The sequence below is a fragment of the Microcaecilia unicolor genome, chromosome 9 (genome assembly GCF_901765095.1).
Source record: "Microcaecilia unicolor chromosome 9, aMicUni1.1, whole genome shotgun sequence".
Lineage (NCBI taxonomy): Eukaryota > Metazoa > Chordata > Amphibia > Gymnophiona > Siphonopidae > Microcaecilia > Microcaecilia unicolor.
The window spans coordinates 24,767,138-24,791,021 of NC_044039.1; the positions used below are offsets into that span (position 1 = coordinate 24,767,138).

Sequence of the window (23,884 nt, forward strand, 5' to 3'; positions counted from 1 at the left end):
CAATTCCCATTGCAGCTCCTTGTGACTCTGGGCAAATCACTTAACCCTCCATTGCCCCTGGTACAAAATAAGTACCTGAATCTATGTAAACCGCTTTGAATGTAGTTGCAAAAACCTCAGAAAGGCGGTATATCAAGTCCCATTTCCCTTTCCCTTCCCTTAATGGTTGTCCCAAGGAAAAATAAATAATGCAATTTATATGCCCAAGCTTTACTTAAAAAAGTAAACTTTATCAGCAAAAATTGTTTGAGATAAATTATGTTGTCTGGAACTCTAATATAAAAAAATAGAGACCCCTGGCTCTGCATTGACACAGTGTTAAAAGCAAACATACATTCTGCATCCACAGAAGTCTTTCTCACATGCAATGTGTGCAGAGCAGAACTAGGATATGTTCTTATAAGATCTGATTCTAGTTTCATCTCAGTAGCAGCAACATACCCCCACTCCAGCAGCAGAACTATTATGAACGAATACAAAACCCTACAAAAGTCAAATCTACTATTACATATCAGCACCGACAAGGACCTTCCTAGGAAGAGGAAGCATCATCAATATCGTAGTGATCCCTATTGAGATATCTGAACTACTGAAATACTATATCAGAATAACTGACCCCAGTCACACATGCACAACACAAATAGATCCTCTCTAAATACAGAATGTGACCACAAACTAAAAGTAAAAATATATAGACAACATTAATGTGAAACTTCAAAAAGCCAGATTCTGCATGCAGCATAACACCAGAGAAATAGAAAGAGATGCATTTGCTCCTGTAATGTGCGACATAGAAAGATAGCAGATGTCAATTACCAAAACTGACATATTCCACTCAATAAATGGAAACTAAATTATTTTTCTATCTTTTTTTTGGTCTGGTGGTTTTTTTTTTTCTAATCATATTGGTCCTAGTTTCTTTTTCTTCTTTATTCTATCCTCTTAGTGTGCTGTTCAGGCCTCCTGTCCATTTGACATTTCTTTTCTGTATTCCTATCTTCTTCATTTCCTCATTGATTTTTCACACTCACCTTTCTCCAATTTCTTTTCTGCCTCTCAAATTTCATGTCTCCTTCTCATCCTCCAGTCTTCAAGCTCCCTCTTTTTACTGTTTCAATCTAGCTCTCCATCTCTCCCCCACCCTTGTCAAACATCTCTCCTCTCTTCCCTTCTTCTCCAACCATATTAGGCATCTCTCCTGTCTTCCCTTCCCTCATGTCTAATCTCTCCCTTATCTTCCATATCACTTACCTCCATGTTCAGTACGTCCTCCCATCTCCCTTTTCCACTATGTCCAGGATGTCCCCCTTATTTCCCATGTTTCTCTATTTCCAGGATCTTCCCCTGATCTTCCCTTCCACCTTCCTCTTTGTCCAGTACATCCTCCCATCTACTTTTCCACCATGTCCAGTGTCTCCCCCTGATCTCCCCTTCCACTTGGCCTCCTCTCCAGCATCTTCCCCTGATGTCTGTTTTCACATGGCCTCCTCTCCAGCATCTTCCGCCAATCTCTCTTTCCATCCACCTCTCTGTACGTCTTTCTGATCTCTCCTTCTACTTGCCTCCTCTCCAGCGTTTTCCCCCAATCTCTCCTTCCACCCACCTCCTCTCCAGCGTCTTCCGCCTGCTATCCCATTTGGGTAGAGGGTGGGATGGTGGAGGGAAGGAGGTGTTAGCTGCTTGTGTCCCAGATACCGGGGAGGGGTGGAACATGGTGGCAGCTGTAAGTCCAGTGTGGCAAGCATTAGGTGCCCCTACACTTGAGCACTGTGAGCCCATGTCTTGCTGGCCCTGGTTTCCCTATTCTTTCCCCCCTCCCCCACTGTCCAGCACATCCCCTTTCCCAACCCAAGAAGATCTGCCATTTTTCTTCTCCCTCCCTGTTCCTCATGTGTTTCTGCATCTCCCCCTCTCTCTTTCTCTCCTCCTTCCCCATCCAGCATTGTCCCTTCTTGCCCCCTCTTCCCCTGAAAACTACTCTTTGTCTCCCTTTTCCCTTCTTCCTGGTATCCAGCATATCCCCTCGCCCAACACAAAACCGTGTGCCTTCTTTCTTCTTCCTCCCTTGCCCCACATATTCTAGCATCTCCCCTCCCTCTGTCCTTCCATGTCCAGCTTTATCCATTTTTTTCGGTGTCCCCCCCCCCCAATCCACTCACTTCCCTTGAGCCTGTTCTCATTCCGCAGCTGGACTGAGTGCCTTAATGGCCCTCTCCTGCCAGACATGCTCCAGGATCAATATGTTTCTCTCGCTCTTCTTTTTCTTCTTCTTCTTCCCCGTTCTGCTTTGTCCCTTCTTGTCCCCCTCCTCGCATCCACTTCCTCCCCTCAAACCTGTCCTAGTCTTGCGGCTCCTTCCCAGTGAAACGGCAGGCGCTGTAGCACTTCCAGCTGGGTTTGCTCCTTGGGAGCAGGAAGTGCATCAGAGAGAGCAGTCTGGCAGAGCCCCGCTGGAAGCACTGTATAACATAGGACTCTGTTCCAGCTATTTTTAGTTCCTGCTCATCACGGCTCTACTGGGAAGGAACTGCAGGACTAGGATAGGTTTGAAGGGAGGGAGCGGATGCGGGGGGGAGGGGAAAGAAAGGACAAAGCAGAATGGGCAAGAAGAAGGAGAGATACTAGAATGTGTTGAGCAGGGAAGGGAGAGTAAGGCACTTGGTCCAGTGGCATTTGGGGAAGACAGCGTCCCCCCCTCGCCCCGCCCAAACTACACCCATGAGCAAAGCAAAAACATCCATGGCTACAATTGAGATGTTTTGGTCTAGACCTGTTTTTATCACAACTAAGTCACAAAAAGATGTCCTAAAGGACCATTGGAGGGATTAAGGCATGACCCCCCCCCCCAATTATCACTAACTCCCTCCCACCCCCCAAAGATGCGAATGAAACAGTACATACCAGCCTCTATGATAGTTTCAGATGTTATGGCCAAGCCTATTAGAGGAGCAAGCAGGTCCCTGGAGTAACCTAGTGGTCAGTGCAGTGCACTGTGGAGAAGGGGACCCAGACCCATATCCCACTCTAACCATTACACTTGTGATGGAAACGTTGAGCCCTTCAAAACCCACCAAAAACCTACTGTACCTACATATAGGTGACACCTGCAGACATAAGGGCATTGAAATGGTGTACAGTTGGGTACAGAAGGTTTTTGTGGGTTTTGGAGGGCTCCCCATACAATAACAGTGAGATGTGTACCTGAGACCTTTTATATGATATCCTCTGCAGCACCCCCTAGGGTGCCCCACTACTCTGCTGGGATATCTGTGGTGCCAGTTTACTGCTGGCCCCCCAGATGTCCCAATGGCTTGTTTTTGTGTGTTTTTCCCTTGGACTTTTTTTCCCTCCCAAAATGGTTACATGAGTAAAACGCACCGAGCACAAAATGTTTAGGAAATGGCCATTTTTGAAACAAAAAGATAGACGTTTTTCTGGTTTGAAAATGGTCATGTTTGTTACTTGATTTTTGAATGTTTACAGTAAAACGTCCAAAATCAGATTTAGACATCATGTTGAAAATGCCCCTCCACATCACCTGACATATTGACGATTTGTAATGCAGTTTAGTGCTTAGCTGCCTCATAATTACTTTTTTAAAAAACTTTTAAATCATTGGCATAGTCAAGGGTGGGCCCAGGCCCACCCACTTTGGACTCAGGCCACACCTATGATGTGGCTGGCAGGGATCCTCAAGCCCCACCAGCTGAAAACTCCTAACAACTGTCCCTCCTGCATACCTTGTAAATAGCAGATCTTCGCCTGCAGCAAGCAGCGACTGATACATACTGCTCGCACTGGCCCCACAGCCTTCCCTCTGATGTATTAGCACCTAAGCAGAAACAGGAAGTTGCATCAGAGGGAAGGCTGTGGGGCCAACATGAGCTGTGTGTATTAGTTGCTGCTCGCTGCTGGTGAAAATCTGCTATTTAAAAGGTACGCTAGGGGGTGCGGGGACGTTTGAGAGACCATACGGTATGCAGGCGAGAGACGGAGAGACCAAATCACTTGTAGGACAAGGCAGAGTTCTGCCCACCCATCTTGGACCCAGGCCCACCCAAGGTTGTCTGGCTATGCCCCTGTCTTATATCACATGGAGATATCTGCTTGGTTATTTAGATTTGTCTTGTACATGTTAGTGTGGTAATCCATGGGATGACTAATGTCTCTGCAATCATATATATTCTTTTACAGCTTAAAAGAATCGCAGAGTGTGAGCGAATGCTAGTTGCCTTTGAACTCAGCAGTTATTTGAATGATACAAACTATGCCCTGCAAGTTGTTGTTCAATGCTATGGTCTTCTTGCTCCTATCATATATCACAGAATAGCATCGGTGCCAGTAGTGCAGGTAAGATAACACCTAAAAGTGAATATTAGTTGGTCCGGCGTGCTCTGTAGATCTCCAGAGAGACGTGACTGGGAGGCAAGAGCAAAGGCTTATCGGTGTCTATTATATTAGAGTTCTTGCAGATGTTTCAAGTTCTAGCGTCTCTTTCATTAAACCTTTAGCGTTCGTTTGTCATCTAAACCAAAATCTTCTGCGTAAAGGTCTGTGGAACATTTTCATGATTCTTAATATAACTCTTAGTTCACCTCTTCCGGGGAAGTAGAGGTAGGCCTGGTGGGGGGGTAGGTGGGGCAGGCCTAGAGGTGAGTGGAGGGGGGGGGGGAGGCTGGAAGAAAGGTCTGTTCTGGGGGGGGGGGGGATGTTTGCACCTAGAGTAACCTAATGGTTAATGCAGTGGCCTGAGAACCAGGGGAACTGGGCTCGATTCCCACTGCAGCTCCTTGTGACTCTTGGCAAGTCACTTAACCCTCCATTGCCACAGGTACAAAATAAGTATCTATATATAATATGTAAGCCACTTTGATTGTAACCACAGAAAAGTGGTATTTCAAGTCCCATCCTCATCCCCCTTTATTGTTGGAAGGTGCCAGGAGGGAGGGTCTGGCATTGGTGAGGGAGGAGTTTGCTAGATGAGACTGGAATCAGGACGGGAGGGGAGGAAAAGGACTGAACCTCTTATGTGGGTCCCAAGCAATATTCAGCTGTGACGCGTATAATAAACTTATGCAATTCCTTGGTGAGTATCAGCTAGGTCCCGTATAGGTTTTGTCGTCAATCAAATGTCTGGAGAGATATCTGGAATGAACTTAGCTGGTGATAGTCAGTGTTTAAAAAAAAAACGCTGACTGTCACCAGCTAAATATCAGCTGGAACATTTTTAAGCACAACTCCCATACCATATTTTTCAGGTATAACATTTTGCTGTTGATTTTTGTTTTTTCTCCTTTCCTTGGGCTGCAAGAAATTAATTCCTTAGTCAAAAGATGCTGCCGGTTAAGTAATTGCTGACCTCTCTAGCTTTATCTTGGTACAATTCTTTTTGATGTTTTTTTAATTTCTAAATTGACTTTTTAATGGTAGGACTGATGATTAAATTTTACAAAAGACAGCCCTATCATCCTATATAATAAATCGCACCTCCAACATTCTGAAGCCAAGAAAGTGAAGCCTTCAAGCCTTGAAGCATTCCTGCAACGTTCCGGAACTACGTGTGGTCAATTGAGGAGATGGAGCCTTACAGAGCGCACGAATGCTTCAAGGCTTGAAGGCTTCACTTTCTCACACACACACACTCACTCTCTGTCTCTCACATACACTCTCTCTCTCACACACAGACTCACACACACACTCTGTCTCTCACACTCTCTCTCTCTCTCTCTCTCTCTGACACAAACACACACACACACACACACACTCTGTCTCTCTCTCTCTCTCTCTCTCTCAGATACACACTCCATCTCTCACCCAAACACTCTCTCTCAAACATACACACTCCGAGGAAAGGGGGGCATGGAACACGCTGGGGAGGAGAGGGAGGGGGGCATGGAACTCAGAGGGAAGGGGGGACCAAGAACTCAGAGGGGAGGAGAGAAAGGAAGGAGAGGAGGGAGGGGGGTCTGCACCTCGGACGGAAGGGGGGCCTGGAACTCGGAGGGGAGGAGAGAGAGGGAAGGAAGGAGGGGGTCATGGAACTCAGAGCCCCCCCCCCCACACACACACACTCACTCTGTCTCTCACATACACTCTATCTCTCTCTCTCACACACACATACACTCTGTCTCTCAAACACTCTCTCTCTCTCTAACACAAACACATACACACTCTGTCTCTCTCTCACTCATACAAACACTCCATCTCTCATACACACTCTCTCAAACATACACACTCCGAGGAAAACCTTGCTAGCACCCGTTTCATTTGTGTCAGAAACGGGCCTGTTTTACTAGTGTTGTATACATGAGGAAGAGTAAGCCTCTGTTATGAGGGTCTCACTCATATACTAAGTCATTATCTAGCCAATTTTCAAAGCTATTTAACTGGCCAGAAACAGCCGCTGACCAGTTAACATGTTTGGTCGCAGCTCTCTAGTTTTCAGTGGCACTTAACCAGTTGTCCTCGATAAAAATGACTGGTTAGTACCTAACTTAAAGCCAACTATGTCAAGGGCGTTCCACTGGTGGAGTCCAGTTAGGTCCCAAAATTCAAACCTAACCGACCAGGTTTAATGCATAAATAGCTGTCCTATCCTCATTCGCTAACCCACAGCCAGTTTTAAGTCTGAATATTAAATGAGGGGCCCTTTTACTAAGCTGCGGTAAGAAGTGGCCTGCCGTAGTCTGGATGCGTGAAATTGGCGTGCAGTGAGCCATTTTTTTTACCACAGCTGGGAAAAAAAATGAAAAGTAGCATACGGCTATTTGCTGCCTGAGCCCTTACCTCCACCCATTGACCTAGCGGTAAGGGCTCATGTGCTACTTGCGCGGTAATCATTTAATGCACGCTAATGTGGCCATGCTGCTGATTACCACCGGGAACATCCCCCCCCCCCCCCTGTGGTAGAAATTAGAAAAAACTTTTCTACTGCAGGAAACAGTGCGCGCTAAGTTCGAAATTACTACTGGATGGCCGTGCTACCCATAGCCGCCGAGAGGGGGGGGGGCAGGGGGGACAAAATTCCCCGGGCCTCCAAGGTGGGCCCAGCGCTGCAGTCCCACCCACCCTCCATCTTCAACCGTCTGCCCCCTGCATTGAAATCGCAGTCTCACCTCCATGAAAGCAGCGTTGCAGGCAGCATAACGCCTCTCTTCGGGCCTCCTTCCCTCCCTGTGTCCCGCCCTCGTCTGACATAACTTCCGCGAGGGCAGGACACAAGGAGGGCTGACGGGAGGCGTTCTGCTGCCTGCAGCGCTGCTTTCACGGAGGTGAGACTGCGATTTCAATGCAGGGGGCCTGGCCCGGTGGCGGACGGAAAGGGGGAGCGGCGGCGACTTCGGGGGGGGGGGGGGGGGAGGGAGCGGCAGTGACCTCAGGGGGGTTGGAGGGGGGAGCAGTGGCTGCGATGATCTTGGGGGGGGTGGAGGGCGGGAGCGGCGGCGGTGACTTTGGGGGGTGGGCGGGGCAGCGAGGGCAGGGCTCAGCCCAGTCTCTCGGCGGTCCTGGTGCTACCCGGGCGGTAGTGTCGATTTGGCCCCTAAACTGGCAAGTGCTATCCAGCTTTATAAAATTGGAATTGAATGTCGAAACCCGCACAGGGCTCAGCATTGAATATTCAGCTTTAGCATCAGCGGCAGACAAAAAATGCTGTCCACTGCCAACTAATTATTGGCCAGTATATATATTTTTTAACTAATTAGAGGATTGTTGTTAAAAGTTATATTTGTTTATGTGAACAAGATTTGGACGTCTAAAACCATAGTACGTCCATATGGCAAGAGGCATGGTCTGGGCATCTTTTGGCCAGGACTAGGGAGAAGTCAAAATATGGATGTCCAATTCCAACTGCAAAAGGGGAAAAGACATCCTTGTCCAAAAAGACGGACATCTGTATTTAGACATGGAATTTGGCATGTTCATGGTACAGAAAGGTGCTCCAGTTGAGTAATTCTCCACTGGATGGAGTAGGGGAAGTCACAGTGAGCATTTTTCTGTCCCTGGGAAAGGGGGTGGGCTCACAATTAAAAATGAAAAAAAGGAAAACGAGAATTAAAAATAGCAACAATGGGATTTGAACCAGCAAACTCTGGTTCTCTGGTGGCTGCTGTAACCATCAGACTATTCCTCTATGGGGATGTCTGTGTTCCCATTTTATAAAATCGACGTTCCTCTGCTGCCCCAAAGACATCCACGTCCCTTGTTTTGCCCTGTTCATAGTTCGGATGTTTCAGTTTATAAAGTGGATGTTCATGCAGGACCCAGCCTGCACTTGGCTGTCCATTTCTCAAGTATTTTAAAACAGGCTGTAGGTCACAGATCCTGTTCTAAAATGCATGAGATATGGACATCCATATTCTGAGCTGGATGTCCTTTTAAAGTGCCCTTCCACATCTGTTGGATTTTCTTGTCCATTTGTTGGGGGAAATTTTCTGTTCTTTAATACTTTATAACTTGCATGAAAAACTTAAGTTTTGAGAAAGTTTTACTGCAGTGAATATTGTAATTGAATTACCATTGAGATGTAATTTATTGCAGAAGTTTGATACTTTTAAGAAACAGTTTAAGGCACTCCTGTTTGCACAGGCATATTTAGGGTTTTAACTCAGTTCTTTGTTTTTTTGTGAAGATGAAAGAGTAATAAATAAATAATCAAACATATAAATGGCAAGTGACCGACTCACCTGCAAATGCGCAGTAGAGACTTCCCTCTCTGTCCCGCCCTCGCGTCAAGACGTGATGACGTCAGAGGGCGGAACAGAGAGGGAAACGGAGTCGGACTGTCGGACGCTGCCGCTGGAGCCTGGAAACTAACATCGCGCGCACGAACCTCCACCCTCCCCCCCCATCCCCGCCGCCTCTCCCCCCCCCTCCGTGCCGGGCCCCCTGCACTGACCTGACAGCGCCTCTCACCTCCGTGTGGAAGCGCTGCAGGCAGCAGCAGAGCGATCTGCTGCTGCCTGCAGTGCTTTCACTCGGAGGTGAGAGGCGCTGTCAGGTCAGTGCAGGGGGCCCGGCACAGAGGGAGGAGGAAGGGGCGGCGAGGAGGGTACCTGGAAATCTCACCAGTTTTAACGGGCTTAACGACTAATGTATATATATATTAATAATGTCTTTTGCATGTGATTTTGTTGCATCCTGTAACCTTCCTAGTTGATAGGCGGGCTAGAAATATTTTAAATAAATAACTAAAATAAATGGTCCTTCTATTTTCAGATTCTAATTAAATGTTTGGCTGTTCTGCAAGAAATTCCGAGCAGTGTTTGGCAAAAGAGGTCGTCGGGATGTACTGAGAGCGTAGTGCATATGATAGCTTGTACAGTTTGCTTCCTGGCAAAGGTGATTTCTATATTATCAAACATATAAACGGCGAGTGACCGTACTCACTGCAAATGCGCAGAAGAGACTTCCCTCTCTGTCCCGCCCCCGCGTCAATACGTGATGACGGGGGGGGGGGGGGCGGGACAGAGAGGGAAACTGCGCCGCCGACGTTGCTACCGCTCCCCCCCCCACTCGGAGTCGCCGCCGCCACCCCTCCACCCGGCCCGGGCCCTCTCTTCCCTTCTGAACTTACAGATCCATTCGCCGAACGCAGCAACGCACATCAGCTGAGCTGCAGTGAGCCCTTCCTTCTTTGCCTGTGGCCCCGCCCTCCTGTGACGTAACGTCAGCGAGGGCGGGACACACACAGGCAGAGAAGGAAGGGGCAGCTCAGCTGATGTGCGTTGCTGCGTTCGGCGAATGGATCTGTAAGTTCAGAAGTGAAGAGAGGGCCCGGACCAGGTGGAGGGGTGGCGGCGGCGACGACTTCGAGGGGGTGGGGAGCGGTGGTGACCGCGGGGGGAGGAAAACCTCTATACCAGCCCGTTTTTACGGGCTCAACGGCTAGTACTGTTAAGATTCTAACACTTGCTAACATCCTTTGTCACAGAGACGCAAAGCATTCATTATGTGAGCCACCTGAAATATATTTTTACTTTAATAATATACAATCAACACTCACTGCAGTGTTTCACTTATAAAAAGATGGTTGCATTTAGCTTGGAACAGATATCATTAGGATGCATTTTTTTGCAATTTACTTAATTGTCGGAGAAGATGTGTAAGCCTTTAATATAATACAGAGATACTTCATTATGAATGCCTGTACAGGTGCTGCGTTCATGGAAAGAAAATAATCTGGCAGTCCTTATTATTGATATTGGGAAAAAGTTGCTGCTTTCAGAAAGGTCATCTATTATAATCCTAACAGGGAAGTCTAGATCCTCTACCAATGAAGTATCGCCATATGCAGTACAGGAAACAGGAGGTGATGGACAGGTAACCTCTTTCTTCTTTCCTTATTGCGCATATTTTGAAAGGGAAAGTTGGTTAGATTTAATATACCATCTTTCTGTGGTTACATCAAAGCAGTTTCCACGAACGGGGGAAGGGCTAAAGCTAAGGACAACCAGGGTGGAACAAGCAGGCAGGGAACTATAGCAGAAGACAGACAGATCAGGGAAACAATAAGGAACTGGAGCTAGGCAGAGCAGATACAGCAGCAGGAAACTAAAGTTAAAGACACACAGGGCTGAAACAGCAGGGGGGGAAACTAGAACTGAGAATGAGCAAAACAGCAACAAACAGTAAGGAACTGAAACTAGGCAGAGCAGATACAGCAGCAAGGAACTAAAGTAAAAGGCACACAAGGCAAAACAAACAGAATAAACTAAAGCTAAGGACACACAAAGCAGATACTAGCAGAGCTAGAGCAGCAACAAACACTCTCAGACAAAAGCACATCTGAAGACCTCTGTAGCAAAGGCAAAAGCCTGAAAGTTCCCAGGTGCTTAATAAAGGCAATTACAGGTGATGTTGAAGTTTCCATGTTGGGATAAAGCTAAGTATAAGAATTTTTTTCTTTTTGGATGCTTGGCCACGGGGGGCTTCTAAGTTTTCCTAACAGTGGGCAGGTTCGGGTTTTTTCCCCTACTGCTCTAGTGCTTGAGTTAGTTTGCTTGGGGCTCTCTTCTCCCGAGGGGTCTCCTAATAGGTAGTCTGGTTCTGGGTTGGGGTTAGCGTAGGTAGGTGAGGTTTTGGTGTTCCTTTTACAGTGTCTTTATATACAAGAGGGGAGGACAGTTTTTTAACCCATACGGTTTTCTCATTTAGGATGAGTTTTTTCGTTTGGGCTTATTTTCTCTTCTCCTTTCTTAGTAGGAACCTATGATAGTAATTTACTCCAGTATATACAAGGTGTTACAAGTACTTTGGTATGGTCCCTTGTTGGAGGTTTGAGGTTCCATTTGTTAGATAAAGTTTGTAAAGGTTGGATGTTTCCTCCTGTTTAAGGGACACTTTAAAACTTGCTACATTTCTACTTCAAGCTCCACTGATCAGTTTGTAATAATTTATTTTGAGCTTGGGTTCTCCAGTAATTGTTAGACTGTTCTATAATGACATATGTGTGCAAATGTGCCATTATAGAATTCTGTATTAGCACGAAATTCTTTAGCTCCAAATTTTTAGCATCCTTTGTAGAATTGATCCCTAAATTTAGGAGCCCAGCTTTTTATGAATATTGTGCCCTTTAATAAATAACTTATTTTCAAGAGTGGAAAGATATATATATTTTAAGCAAGACTTTTCTATGTTGATATACTTATTTTTAGATTAGTTCTGGAAAGAAAGGTTTGAAGAAGAAAGTGGCTTCAATTGTAATTGAGAAAGTGAGTGAACAGCTGGCAGCCCTGGAGGCACACTTACTCAAACTGACCACACCACGTAAGTGATTTAAAAATATTCAATTGTATTTTATCAGAACATCATGAATTTTCAGTTTCTTTTCTCAGAAATGTTTCTGTCGCAGAGACTGAATTATCAACAGCTGTTAACATTTTATTTTATTGCTTATACACCTCCTGAAAGGTATAGAAGTGGTGTACATTCAAGTACAGTAGGTATTTTTCTGTCCCTGGGGGTCTCACAATCTATGGACGCATTAATGTTTAATGCGCGTCAACCATTAACGTGTATTAAAAACACTAATGTGCCTATAGTGCGCCTTAGTGAAAATACCCCTGGATTTGTCCCTTAGGCAGTGGAGGGTTAAGTGACTTACCCAAAATCATAAGGAGCTGCAGTGGGATATGAAATGGGTTCCCCTAGTTTTCAGTCTGTTGCATTAACCATTCTGCACTCCTCCATTCCGGTAGTTTCAAAAGTTCATTAGCAATAGGCATAACTGATTAAACATGGAAATATTGGGTTGGCCTGTTGACGTAAAGGCTCATTTTCAAAGCGCATAGACTTACAAAGCTACATATGTTACTATCAGGCTCATTTTCGAAAGAGAAGGACGTCCATCTTTCGACATAAATCGGAAGATGGACGTTCATCTCCCAGATACGTTCAAATCGGTATAATCGAAACCCGATTTTGGACGTCTCAAACTGCAGTCCGTTGCAAGGACGTCCAAATTTCAAAGGGGTGTGTCGGAGGCATATTGAAGGCGGGACTTCGGCGTGCCTAACACTTGGACGTCTTTGACCCATAATCGAAAAAAGCAAGGACGTCCCTGACGAACACTTGGACGTTTTCACTCGGGCGTGTTTCTTTTTACGAATAAGTCACAAAAATGTGCCCGAAATGACCAGATGACCACCAGATAGAATCGGGGATGACCTCCCGTTACTCCCCCAGTGGTCACTAACCCCCTCCCACCCTCAAAAAACATCTTTAAAAATATTTCGTGCCAGCCTCTATGCCAGCCTCAGATGTCATACTCAGGTCCATGACAGCGCATGAAGGTCCCAGGGAATCATAGCAGTCGTAATGGTAACACCTAAAGGCTAGATTTAGGGAAATGATTACAGGATTCCTGGCCAAAAAAAATAAAAAGAATGTAGGGGTATCTTTATTAGACAAACAATGTGTTTTTGAATAGCTTCCCAGAGTTAAAACCCCCCTCCTCAAGTCAGGGCAGAATGAGCAGAAAATGACCATGTTAGAATATATAACTGGATCATAAAAACAGCTCAGTGATAGTCTAGAGGGGAGAAGAGGGAGGAATGAATGCGTGACAGGTAGATGACAAAGTAGAAAAATTTTATAATTACCGTATTTTTCGGACTATAAGACGCACTTTTTCCCCCCAAATTTGGGAGGAAAATGGGGGGGTGCGTCTTATAGTCCGAAGGTAGAGATTTAGCAGGCCGCCCGCCCTCCAAGTTCGAGATCGCCCTCCCTAGGGTTACCTCCCCTCCCCCCGGCCCTGTCACCACCTCTCCCCTTACTCACGCGATCTTCCCTGGTGGTCTAGTGACATTGGGGCAGGAAAGAGCCCCCTCTTTCCTGCCCAGCATGCTGCTCTGCATCCTCCTGTATGCTGCCTGTGACGGTCTCGGCGAGATTCAAAATGGCCGCCGAGAATTGAAGTCTCGCGAGGCCGGGGGGAGGGGAGGTAACCCTAGGGAGGGCGATCCCGAACTCGGAGGGAGGGATTCGGACAAGACGCACCGGAGCACCTAGGTTTTAGAGGAGGGAAAAAGTGTGTCTTATAAGTCCGAATTTTTTTTTTTCCTATTTCCCTCCTCTAAAACCTAGGTGCGTCTTATGGTCCGGTGCGTCTTATAGTCCGAAAAATATGTTCTTATTTTTGTTTTATTTATTAACCTCTAAAGTGGACTCACACAGGAACCAAGCTACTTTATTCAGGATTCTAGACGGAACCCTGGGGCCAGGACTTAAGCTTGGCAACATCAAGCCATGAAGCTATAGCTTCAGCTGTCAATTTCTCCAGGTTTTTGACTGTTTGCCTCTTGGCTGCTGATAGGCTGGGCCTTTGCAGAATAGATGCTCACCTCAGCCTGGCCATTCTCATAACTCTGGATTCACCTTGCAGGCCATGATATGCTGACCTTATCAGACTTCTGTTGGGGACCACTTTACCACTGCCTTGGGGACATAGAGGGGAATAATCGAACGGCGGCGATCTATTCTGGCGGCGGTGCAATAGCTGGCCGGAATCGTATTTTCGAAAAAGATGGCCGGCCATCTTTTTTTTTGATAATACGGTTTGGGCCAGCGAAATGCCTTGGATTTCGCTGGGTTTGACATCGCCGGGTGTGTTTTTCCGCGATAATGGAAAAAACTGCCGGCGATCTCAAACCCGACAAAATCCAAGGCATTTGGCCGTGGGAGGAGCCAGCATTTGTAGTGCACTGGTCCCCCTCACATGCCAGGACACCAACTGGGCACCCTAGGGGGCACTGCAGTGGACTTCAAAAATTGCTCCCAGGTGCATAGCTCCCTTATCTTGTGTGCTGAGCTCCGCAAATCCCCCCCAAAACCCACTCCCCACAACTATACACCACTACCATAGCCCTTAGGGATGAAGGGGGGCACCTACATGTGGGTACAGTGGGTTTTGGGGGGGGGTTTGGAGGACACCCATTTACCACCACAAGTGTAACAGGTAGGGGGGATGGACCTGGGTCCGCCTGCCTGAAGTGCACTGCACCCACCAAACACTGTTCTAGGGACCTGCATACTGTTGTCAGGGTGATGGGTATAACATTTGAGGCTGGCATACAGGCTGGCAAAAAAGGTGTTTCTTTTTATTTTTTTTTGTGTGGGAGGGGTTTGGTGACCACTAGGGGAGTACAGGGAGGTCATTCCCTATTCCCTCCGGTGGTCATCTGGTCAGTTGGGGCACCTTTTTGAGGCTAGGTCGTGAAAATAAAAGGACCAAGTAAACCCGGCGAAATGCTGATTATCGCCGGGTTTTATTTTTCCATTATCCGCGAAAGCCGGCCATCTGGTAGGCACGCCCATGCCCGCCCATGTCCCGCCTTCGCTTCGCCGGTGACATGCCTTGAACTTTCGACTTTCGATTCGAAGGGAAAACGGCGATGCTGTTAAAAATCCAGCTTTCAATTATACGCTTTTCGTTGTTTTTGCGAAATCGCCAGCGATCTCCCAATTTGTGTCGGAAGATCGCCGGCGAAAAGTTTCGATTATAAGCTGGATAGACTACTCCATTAAGGGCCTCATTTTGACGGAGGATCCAGATCACTTCTGTCTTATGGAACCATGATTACCACTTTGCTGAAGGTTGTCCATTTCACTGACATACATGTGTGTCTGGCACATATTCCACTCTTGGTGATGGATGTCTCTTCAGTCTTAACGTTCTTGCAGGTGGGGCTGGATGATGGATTGGCTCTATGTTCTCTCAAGGTACAGATTGCAGTTCTAGCCTGCTACAGGGGATGGGTGAAGGAGGTCTCACTGGCAGTGCACCTGGATATTTCTTGTTTCCTTGAAGGAATCAAGCAAATCCATCCCCCTTATCATCCAGTAATTCCTCAGTGGGATCTCAGTTTGGCCTTGTGTGTCTTAGCGAGCTCCCCTTTTGATTCTTGTTGGTGAGCAACGCTGAAATATCTGACCTGAAGGCGGGTTTTTTTTTGGTGGCAATCTGTTCCACCAGGTGCATTTTGGAACTTTTTGTGCTTTTGTGTAGGAATCCTTTCCTGGACTTTTTGAGTTGGTAACTCAGCGTATGGTTTCAATTCCCAGCACAGGCAGCTCCTTGTGACTCTGGGCAAGTCACTTAACCCTCCATTGCCTGCCGCATTGAGCCTGCCATGAGTGGGAAAAATGTAACAAAAAAAAATAAATCAATAATCTCATGCATGCAGTGGGGTAAAACAGGAAAGACTTTTAGACCTCTGAGTGGAATGTATTCTGATTAATATATCTTTAATGTAAATGCTTATGATTTTTAACATGTTTTTGTTATTTAACTTGTTCATTGTGATTCATTTTTTTATTGGTGTTTTAGTTCCTGGACAAGAACTTACCGGTCAAGAAAGTCCTATATTACTGCTGCCTATAGTTACATGCTGGCCAGTCCAACTAGCTTTAAAGGAAGGTAAGAATATAAGAACCACCATATTTGTTCAGACCAATGTTCATCATTTTATTTCCATAGTGACCAATCTGCATCACTTGGCAGGTCCCTCCTACTCCCAGGAAAAAGAGATTGTGATCTTCACATCTTCCTATTTAATATTTGTTAATAGACCTGTCTTGTACAAATCTTCTTTAAATGTGTCTTTATTTTTAGCCTGGACCTCATCTTCTGTTGATAAATTCCATGGCTTAACTGTGTGTATCCTAAAAACAAACAAACAAAAATACTTTCTTTAATTTATTTTAAATTTGCTGCCATTATTTCAGTGGCGTTCCTAGGCTGGCTGACACCCGGGGCGGATCGTCGATGCGCCCCCCCCCCTGGCGAAATTACACCCCCCCCCCGGGTGCAGCGCGTCAGACTCACAGAAGCAGAAGCCTGCGCGGCCACATTGGTGATCTGCAAGGGCCGACTTCTACATGGAATGTTGCTAGTGGAATAGCAACATTCCATGTAGAATCTCAAATAGTAGCAACAGTGGAGGAGTGGCTGTTGGATTATTTGTAGTAAATAATTAGCAGATTTTTAGTACACACAGCTTCAGCTTTAGAAATGTTAATTTCTTTTCTTCATCTCTCTCATACACCCCAGAATAATTCACTGCTGAGTCACTTTAAAGTTGAAGTAACAAAACATCTGTTTACTCACAGTTTGTAGTTAGATTATAATCAGACAGGCTTATATATACATAATACTATACATTTGGATTATCAGCTCTTTCCATGTGCTTAGATGGTAATGGATGCTCACACCACCATAGATTCTCTCAGCTTAGGAGAGATCATGAGCTCCATGTGCTGTGCCTAACCCCCACAGGAAGTTACATGGGTGTGACCTCTCTAAACAATTCACATCAGAGGTCACAGAGTAATCACAGAGAAATAATAGGTGACAGGCAATGCATGTAAAATACAATACATTCCAACAAACCCCTTCTCATGCATAACTGTCATGCAATTATTTATTCATACAAAGTCCAAGCTTTATACGCAGATTCTCAAAATGTTCTCTGGGTAACGGTTTGGTCATGATGTCAGCTGTCATCTCACTGGTGTGACAATAGTGTAGACTGATGACCCCTTCTTTCGCCAACTCTCGCACGTTGTGGTATTTCGTTGCGATGTGCTTGGTGCGTGACTGAACCTTGTCATTCTGTGACAGTCGGATGCAGCTCTGATTATCTTCCATTATCTGGATTGGTCTCTGTTCAGCTATTCCAAAATCCAGCAAAAGTTTTTCAATCCACATCAGTTCTCTGCACGCTTCTGATACGGCCACATATTCAGCTTCTGTAGAAGACAGACTCACAATACTTTGTTTATGACTGGCCCATGAAATTTGTACATTTCCATACATAAACACATATCCACTTGTGGATTTATAATCAGAATGATCCCCTGCCCAATCTGAATCACAGTAACATATTAGTTTTGGATTACTATTGGCTGAAATCTTTAATTTACAATCAATGGTACCCTTTAAATACCTTACCATCCTTTTAACTGCAGTCCAATCTGATTTGGTAGGTGAGCTGACCCTTCTGCTCAAAATTCCTACTGCATTTGCTATATCAGCCCTGTATGTGGTAGTCAGATATAAAAGCTTACCTATGGCTGATCTATATTGGATGTTATCTGGTAAAGGTTCTCTTACTGTTTCATCCTTCAGAAAATCAGTGATCATGGGAGTGCTTACAACTTGGGCATCTTGCATACCTAAACTTTCAATAAGCTCATTTATTTTCTGCTTCTGGCTTAGAAGATAAGAACCATCATTTTGTTTCTCAATTTCTATACCAAGATAGTATGACACATTTCCAAGTTCTTTTATCTCAACATTCAGGTTTAAATATTTTACAATGTCCTTGTACTCTTGCTCACTTTCGCTTGCAATGAGCAGATCATCAACAAAAGCTAAAATGTATGCATATTGTCCATTTCTGCACCTAGTGTACAAGCATTTATCTGCTTCACCTTGCTTAAATCCTAAATTTGTCAATATTTCATGCAATTTGTCATTCCAACATTTTGCACTTTGCTTTAATCCATAAAGACCTTTGTTTAATTTACACACTAGCTGTCTTTGTTTTGTATTTATGAAACCTGTTGGCTGTTCCATGTACAAGTCTTCAGTTATATCTCCATGAAGAAATGCTGTTTTCACATTAATGTGGTTGACTTGCATGCCTTTTGAGACTGCAATGCTCAGAAGTGTTCTAATTGTCGTGTGTTTCACTACAGGTGCAAACACTTCATCAAAATCTTCTCCATATTTTTGAAGATATCCCTTTGCGACTAATCTTGCTTTATACCTTTCCACTTTTCCTTGTGCATTCCTTTTTAACTTGAATACCCATTTGCATCCTATAGCTTTCTTGCCAGGAGGTAATTTTGTAAGAATCCAAGTATTATTTTTATCCAATGCATCAATTTCTTCTTGTGCTGCTTTATGCCATTCAGCAGCTTCTTCTGCTGGCATTTTCTCAATCTCATCCCATGTTAAGGGCTCTTGAGCTTCTGCTGACTTTGTTAGGTAAGACAGTCTTGGGGGTGGAACACCTTTGTTTTCCCTGGATGAGCGTCTGACAACAGGTTGGTCCGACCTTTCCGCATCCTCTAAATCTGAGAGTCCTTCTCCAATTAATTCCCCTTCTCCAACTGTACTGTCTCCTGCGATGATCCTTTCTGTGTCTGCTTCCTCTGCCTGTTCCTCGTTAGATACAGATGAGTTGCTTTCAGACATCTGCCTTGGTATGGCATTTATATACACTGGCATGTCTATTATGGTTCTAGTTTCATATTCTGGATGATAAGGCTCATCTGGGATAATCCAGCCTTTATCAACCCTTTTGTTTTCATCAAAATATGTAACATGTCTTATGCCAACAATGCCAGTTTTCAGATTCAAAATTCTATATCCTTTGTGTCCTGGAGCATAGCCAACTAAAATGCCCCTTTCTGTTGTGGAATCCAGCTTATGCCTTCTTTGCTTTGGTACATGAGCATATGCTGTACTTCCAAATGTTCTTATGTGTGACAGGTTTGGCTTCCTACCATGTCATGTCTCATGTGGTGTGCGCTCAGCGCCTTTAGTTGGCATTCTGTTTTGTAGGTACACTGCTGTGAGAATGGCTTCCCCCCATAGTCTTTTAGGGAGATTGCTATCTGACAGCATACATCTGGTCATTTCCACAAGTGACCTAAATTTTCTCTCTGCAACAGAATTTTGCTCTGGTGTATAAGCTACTGTTGTGATATGCTGAATGCCTTCTTGTTCTAGAAATGTGCGCATGCTTTGTGAAGTGAACTCACCACCATTGTCGGTCTGAAGAACCTTTTGTTTTCTTTCAAATTTATTGCTCACCATGGCTACGTATTTCTTCAGCATGTCTGTGACTTGACTTTTTTCTTTCAGCAAATAGGCCACACAATATCTAGAGAAATCATCCAAGAATATTAGCACAAATCTGTTATTTCCCAATGATGGGATATTAAACGGTCCACATAAGTCACTGTGTATTAAGTCCAGTACTTTATTACTCCTATTTCCTGTGTATGCAGGAAATGAGGGTCTCACACCTTTTTGAGTAACACAGTCTATGCATTTCTCCATTTTACCAGTATCTGCACTGATTTGAATGCCAGTGGCAAGTTGCTTACTGTAAAGATCCTGGATCACCTTAAAATCACGATGTCCCAGGCGGCGATGCCAGATTTCCAGACTACATTTACCATCATTCTTCCTTACTTGCGCCAGATGTGAGGCTTCACCTGAAATGCTCAGTTTATAAACATCATTATGCATAAAAGCTTCAGCATACACTTCATCATTTTTAGAGATTGTGCACTTACTGTTTTCAAAATGAATCGCAAATCCCTTCTTATCTAATGTAGATACACTAAGCATATTGCAAACTGCTTGGGGAATATACAAGACATCACTTACAGGAATTTCTTTAACTTCATTAGACACTTTGCATTTTAAGAATCCAATGCCTTTTGCTTGGATCTTAGCAGTCCCTGCGTTTGCAGTATTAAGAATACCTTCTTCTGGACTCATTTCCTGAAAGAAATCCTTACAATTGGTTAAATGGCATGTGCTCCCCGAATCCAAAATCCAAGTACTTTCATTTGAATTATTATTTACCATAGTCAAAGATTTTTCTGCCATTAGAAAGCCCTTATGTTTATTATTGTCCTTCATACATTTCCTGGTTTGAAAATTCTTTAGTTCCATTGGCTTAGGTGAGCTAGAGGGAGTGTTTTGTGTTTCCTTACACCATTTAGATACATGTCCCTCCTTTCCACATGAGTAGCAAATCAGCTTGCCCTTGGGTGGAGTTTTCCCATAGCTCCGCCTTCCTCTGTTCTTTGCCAAGAAATTTGTTTCATTTCTCTCTGACTTGCTTTGAGAACACATCTCCTCAGAATCATTTATTATGCATTCCTGCCTTAGTTTTGATGCTGCCTGTTCAAAAGATTGCCCTTCAATGGCTTCATTTACAGACCTAAAAACATCAAACTTCTTTGATAGTGAGGTAAAAAGAAATGCTCTTTTCAATGCATCACACATGGGAATTCCAGAAAGTTCTAGCTTTTGAAATGAAGACATAAGATGCATAATGTGATCATTACACTTACTTTTATCCCTTAATTTGGTTTCATTCAACTCTGCCAACCAAATTGGTTGCTGCTTTGCATATGTAGTTGCATACATAGTTCTCAGTTTATATAAAATGTCCTTTGGTGTATCTTTTCCCTCCACTAATATGGCTTGTTTCTCTGAGAGAGCTTCCAAAAACATGCACTTCACATAATAGTTTGCATTGTCCCATTCAGCCATATTTTCAGCTGTTCTGTTTTGGTCTAAGCATATATTTAGTTTCTTGGCTTGAAGGAGACATATGAATCTTAGTTCCCACTGCTGATAATTAAATTCAGTTAATTTAGGCACCTTGAGAGAGTAGAAAAATGGTGAATTTCCTCCCTCAGCCATTTTCTTAGCCTTGCCTTCTGTGTGGGGGGGAGAGAGAGACAGACTGAATCTTTCTTTTAAAACTTAAGAGAAAAATGTGGCTTTTTTACTGCCTGGTAATATTTCTCTTCTTTTTCAATTCCTGGCCCTGGGCCCATAACCCTTTTGTTGGATTATTTGTAGTAAATAATTAGCAGATTTTTAGTACACACAGCTTCAGCTTTAGAAATGTTAATTTCTTTTCTTCATCTCTCTCATACACCCCAGAATAATTCACTGCTGAGTCACTTTAAAGTTGAAGTAACAAAACATCTGTTTACTCACAGTTTGTAGTTAGATTATAATCAGACAGGCTTATATATACATAATACTATACATTTGGATTATCAGCTCTTTCCATGTGCTTAGATGGTAATGGATGCTCACACCACCATAGATTCTCTCAGCTTAGGAGAGATCATGAGCTCCATGTGCTGTGCCTAACCCCCACAGGAAGTTACATGGGTGTGACCTCTCTAAACAATTCACATCAGAGGTCACAGAGTAATCACAGAGAAATAATAGGTGACAGGCAATGCATGTAAAATACAATACATTCCAACAGTGGCCTAGTGGTTAGGGTGGTGGACTTTGGTCCTGGGGAACTGAGGAACTGAGTTTGATTCCCACTTCAGGCACAGGCAGCTCCTTGTGACTCTGGGCAAGTCAATTAACCCTCCATTGCCCCATGTAAGCCGCATTGAGCCTGCCATGAGTGGGAAAGCACGGGGTACAAATGTAACAAAAATAAATAATACCGTGTTTCCCCGAAAATAAGACACTGTCTTATATTAATTTTTGCCCCCAAAAATGTGCTAGGTCTTATTTTCAGGGGCTGTCTTATTTTTCGTGGAAACATCGGGGTTGGATCGGGGTTGGCCCGCCCGCCCTCCGTCGCTCGCGGAACTAACCTTAAACGCCTCCTTTCACCTTCGCAGCAAGCAGCAGCAGGGCAGGCCACTCCTTCCTTCCGTGTCCTGCCCTCGTCTAACATAACGTCCGCGAGGGCGGGGCACGGAAGGAAGGAGAGGTCTGCCCTGCTGCTGCTTGCTGCGAAGGTGAAAGGAGGCGTTTAAGGTTAGTTCCGGGTGAGTGGAGGGGGGGCCCGGCGACCTCAGGTGGGGGGGCGGCCTTGTCCGGCTCTCGGCGGCCCTGCTTTCAAACAAAAATTTGCTAGGTCTTACTTTTGGGGGAGGCCTTATATCTACCAATTCAGGAAAACCTCTACTAGGTCTTATTTTCGGGGGATGTCTTACTTTCGGGGAAACAGGGTATTACAACTTAGCATTTTCTTCTTTAATGTAGCTTTTCTGTACAGGTGTTTTGCTTGGTTATTATGTAAAAATGCTATAAATATACATTAAAAATATATATTACAACATCCTGGAAAAAGGCCTCTCAGTCGCTGCTGATACAAAGAAAACCACCCAGCTGCCAAGAATTGAAGTATACTTTAGAGGTGTGCAGAGAAGGGCTACTAATTTCTGTCTGGAAAAATGATCTATGTGTGATTTGGAATGTTTTACACAGTGATGAAATTTAAGGGGAAGGTCCGTTTCCTAGAGTTCTTTGTTCGAGTGCTGCACAGAACAGTACACGAAGAGAAGTTTCCACAAGTGCTGGAGTGGTCTAGCAGTACGCAAGACTATTTAAAAAAGTAAGTTTTACAACCAAGAATCGAACTTTAAAATGTTCCTGGCCTTTTCAAACCCTGACATTTTTACGACCCTACATTTGTTAGCCGTTAGCCTACCGTGTTGGTGTCTGCTCTGCTCAAAACTACTAAAGATTGGAAACATAACATCGGATTAACTAGATAAACTAGAGATTTTTTCATAAGCTTAGACCTGGCTTTTTTTGGGTGTGTGTCTTGTGTTCTTCCACATCATCCCCCGGATTCTATGTATGGCGCTCAAAATTGCACGCGCAAATATGGACATGCCTAATTTGCATTTGCAATTTAATTCAGTAATGAGCCAATTAGCACATAATTGGGCACTAACAATCAATACTTGTTGCTAATTGGCAGCAGTTTGGATTTGCACTTGCATCTTGCTAAGTGCTATTCTATAAAAATGCTTGTGCAAATCTTTTAGCGCAAAACTGAAAAGTGGGTGTGGCCATGGGCGGGTCAGGGGAGTTCACTAAAGATGCACGCAGCATTATGGAATTCAGGAGATCCATGCCTAATTTACATGCAAGGATTTACAGAATAGCGTGTGGGGCACATTTTGTTCAGCACCCAAATGTGGGCGCTGTTTATTGAATCTATGGGCAGTGGGAATGAGAGTAAGTGAAAACAGATAAAGACCAAAGCGGTCCATCCATTCTGCTCATTATGGTGCTTTGGTCACAAATGCCATTCTACTCATGTTTAAAGTTGTAACTTTGACTCAAGTAGGTGTATCCCCAATACTTTCTTGGAAGCACAATGCGGTCATTTCACTGCTGTTTTGGACTGAATCACTGTTCTGTACAGATTAAAACCATGCTTCATTACCACAGGTTTCCCCATTTGGGGGAGGGGGGATAATGGTGAGAATAGGGGGAGCAGGGGATGCTATATAGAGGAATAGGGATGCTATGCCGGCACCACCGCCATTGCTGAATGACAGAACACTGTTCCAGAGCTTCCACCATCGAACAAGGGGATGCCAATTTCAGTTTTGCAGTGGGTGCCAGTCAGTTTATCAGTGGCCCTCCTTAAACCAGTCCTGTGAATCCATAAAAATATCAATCAAAGATAAATAAATAAACTAATTTGTATCCAATCTTCAGAAATTCCACTTCAAAGTTCCTGTTCTGACATGATATCATGTTTCAAGAAATACCTGCTTCAGGGATCAACAGTCCTTCTGGTAGTCCAGGTCAATATTCAGCCAGCAGCAGTAACCATTTTTAATGGGACCT

The 23,884-nt window shown here is 44.4% G+C and overlaps 1 protein-coding gene across 1 annotated transcript in view; it reads left to right on the forward strand.

Annotated features, from left to right (window-relative positions):
* LOC115477790 (cilia- and flagella-associated protein 54-like) overlaps window positions 1–23,884 on the forward strand; it is a 223,810-nt gene that overhangs the window by 30,070 nt on the left and 169,856 nt on the right. The window contains exons 6-11 of the mRNA XM_030214872.1: window positions 4,195–4,350; window positions 9,217–9,339; window positions 10,153–10,320; window positions 11,655–11,766; window positions 15,830–15,919; window positions 22,505–22,631. Of these exons, the coding sequence (XP_030070732.1) occupies window positions 4,195–4,350; window positions 9,217–9,339; window positions 10,153–10,320; window positions 11,655–11,766; window positions 15,830–15,919; window positions 22,505–22,631 (776 nt within the window). The remainder of the gene's footprint in view (window positions 1–4,194; window positions 4,351–9,216; window positions 9,340–10,152; window positions 10,321–11,654; window positions 11,767–15,829; window positions 15,920–22,504; window positions 22,632–23,884) is intronic.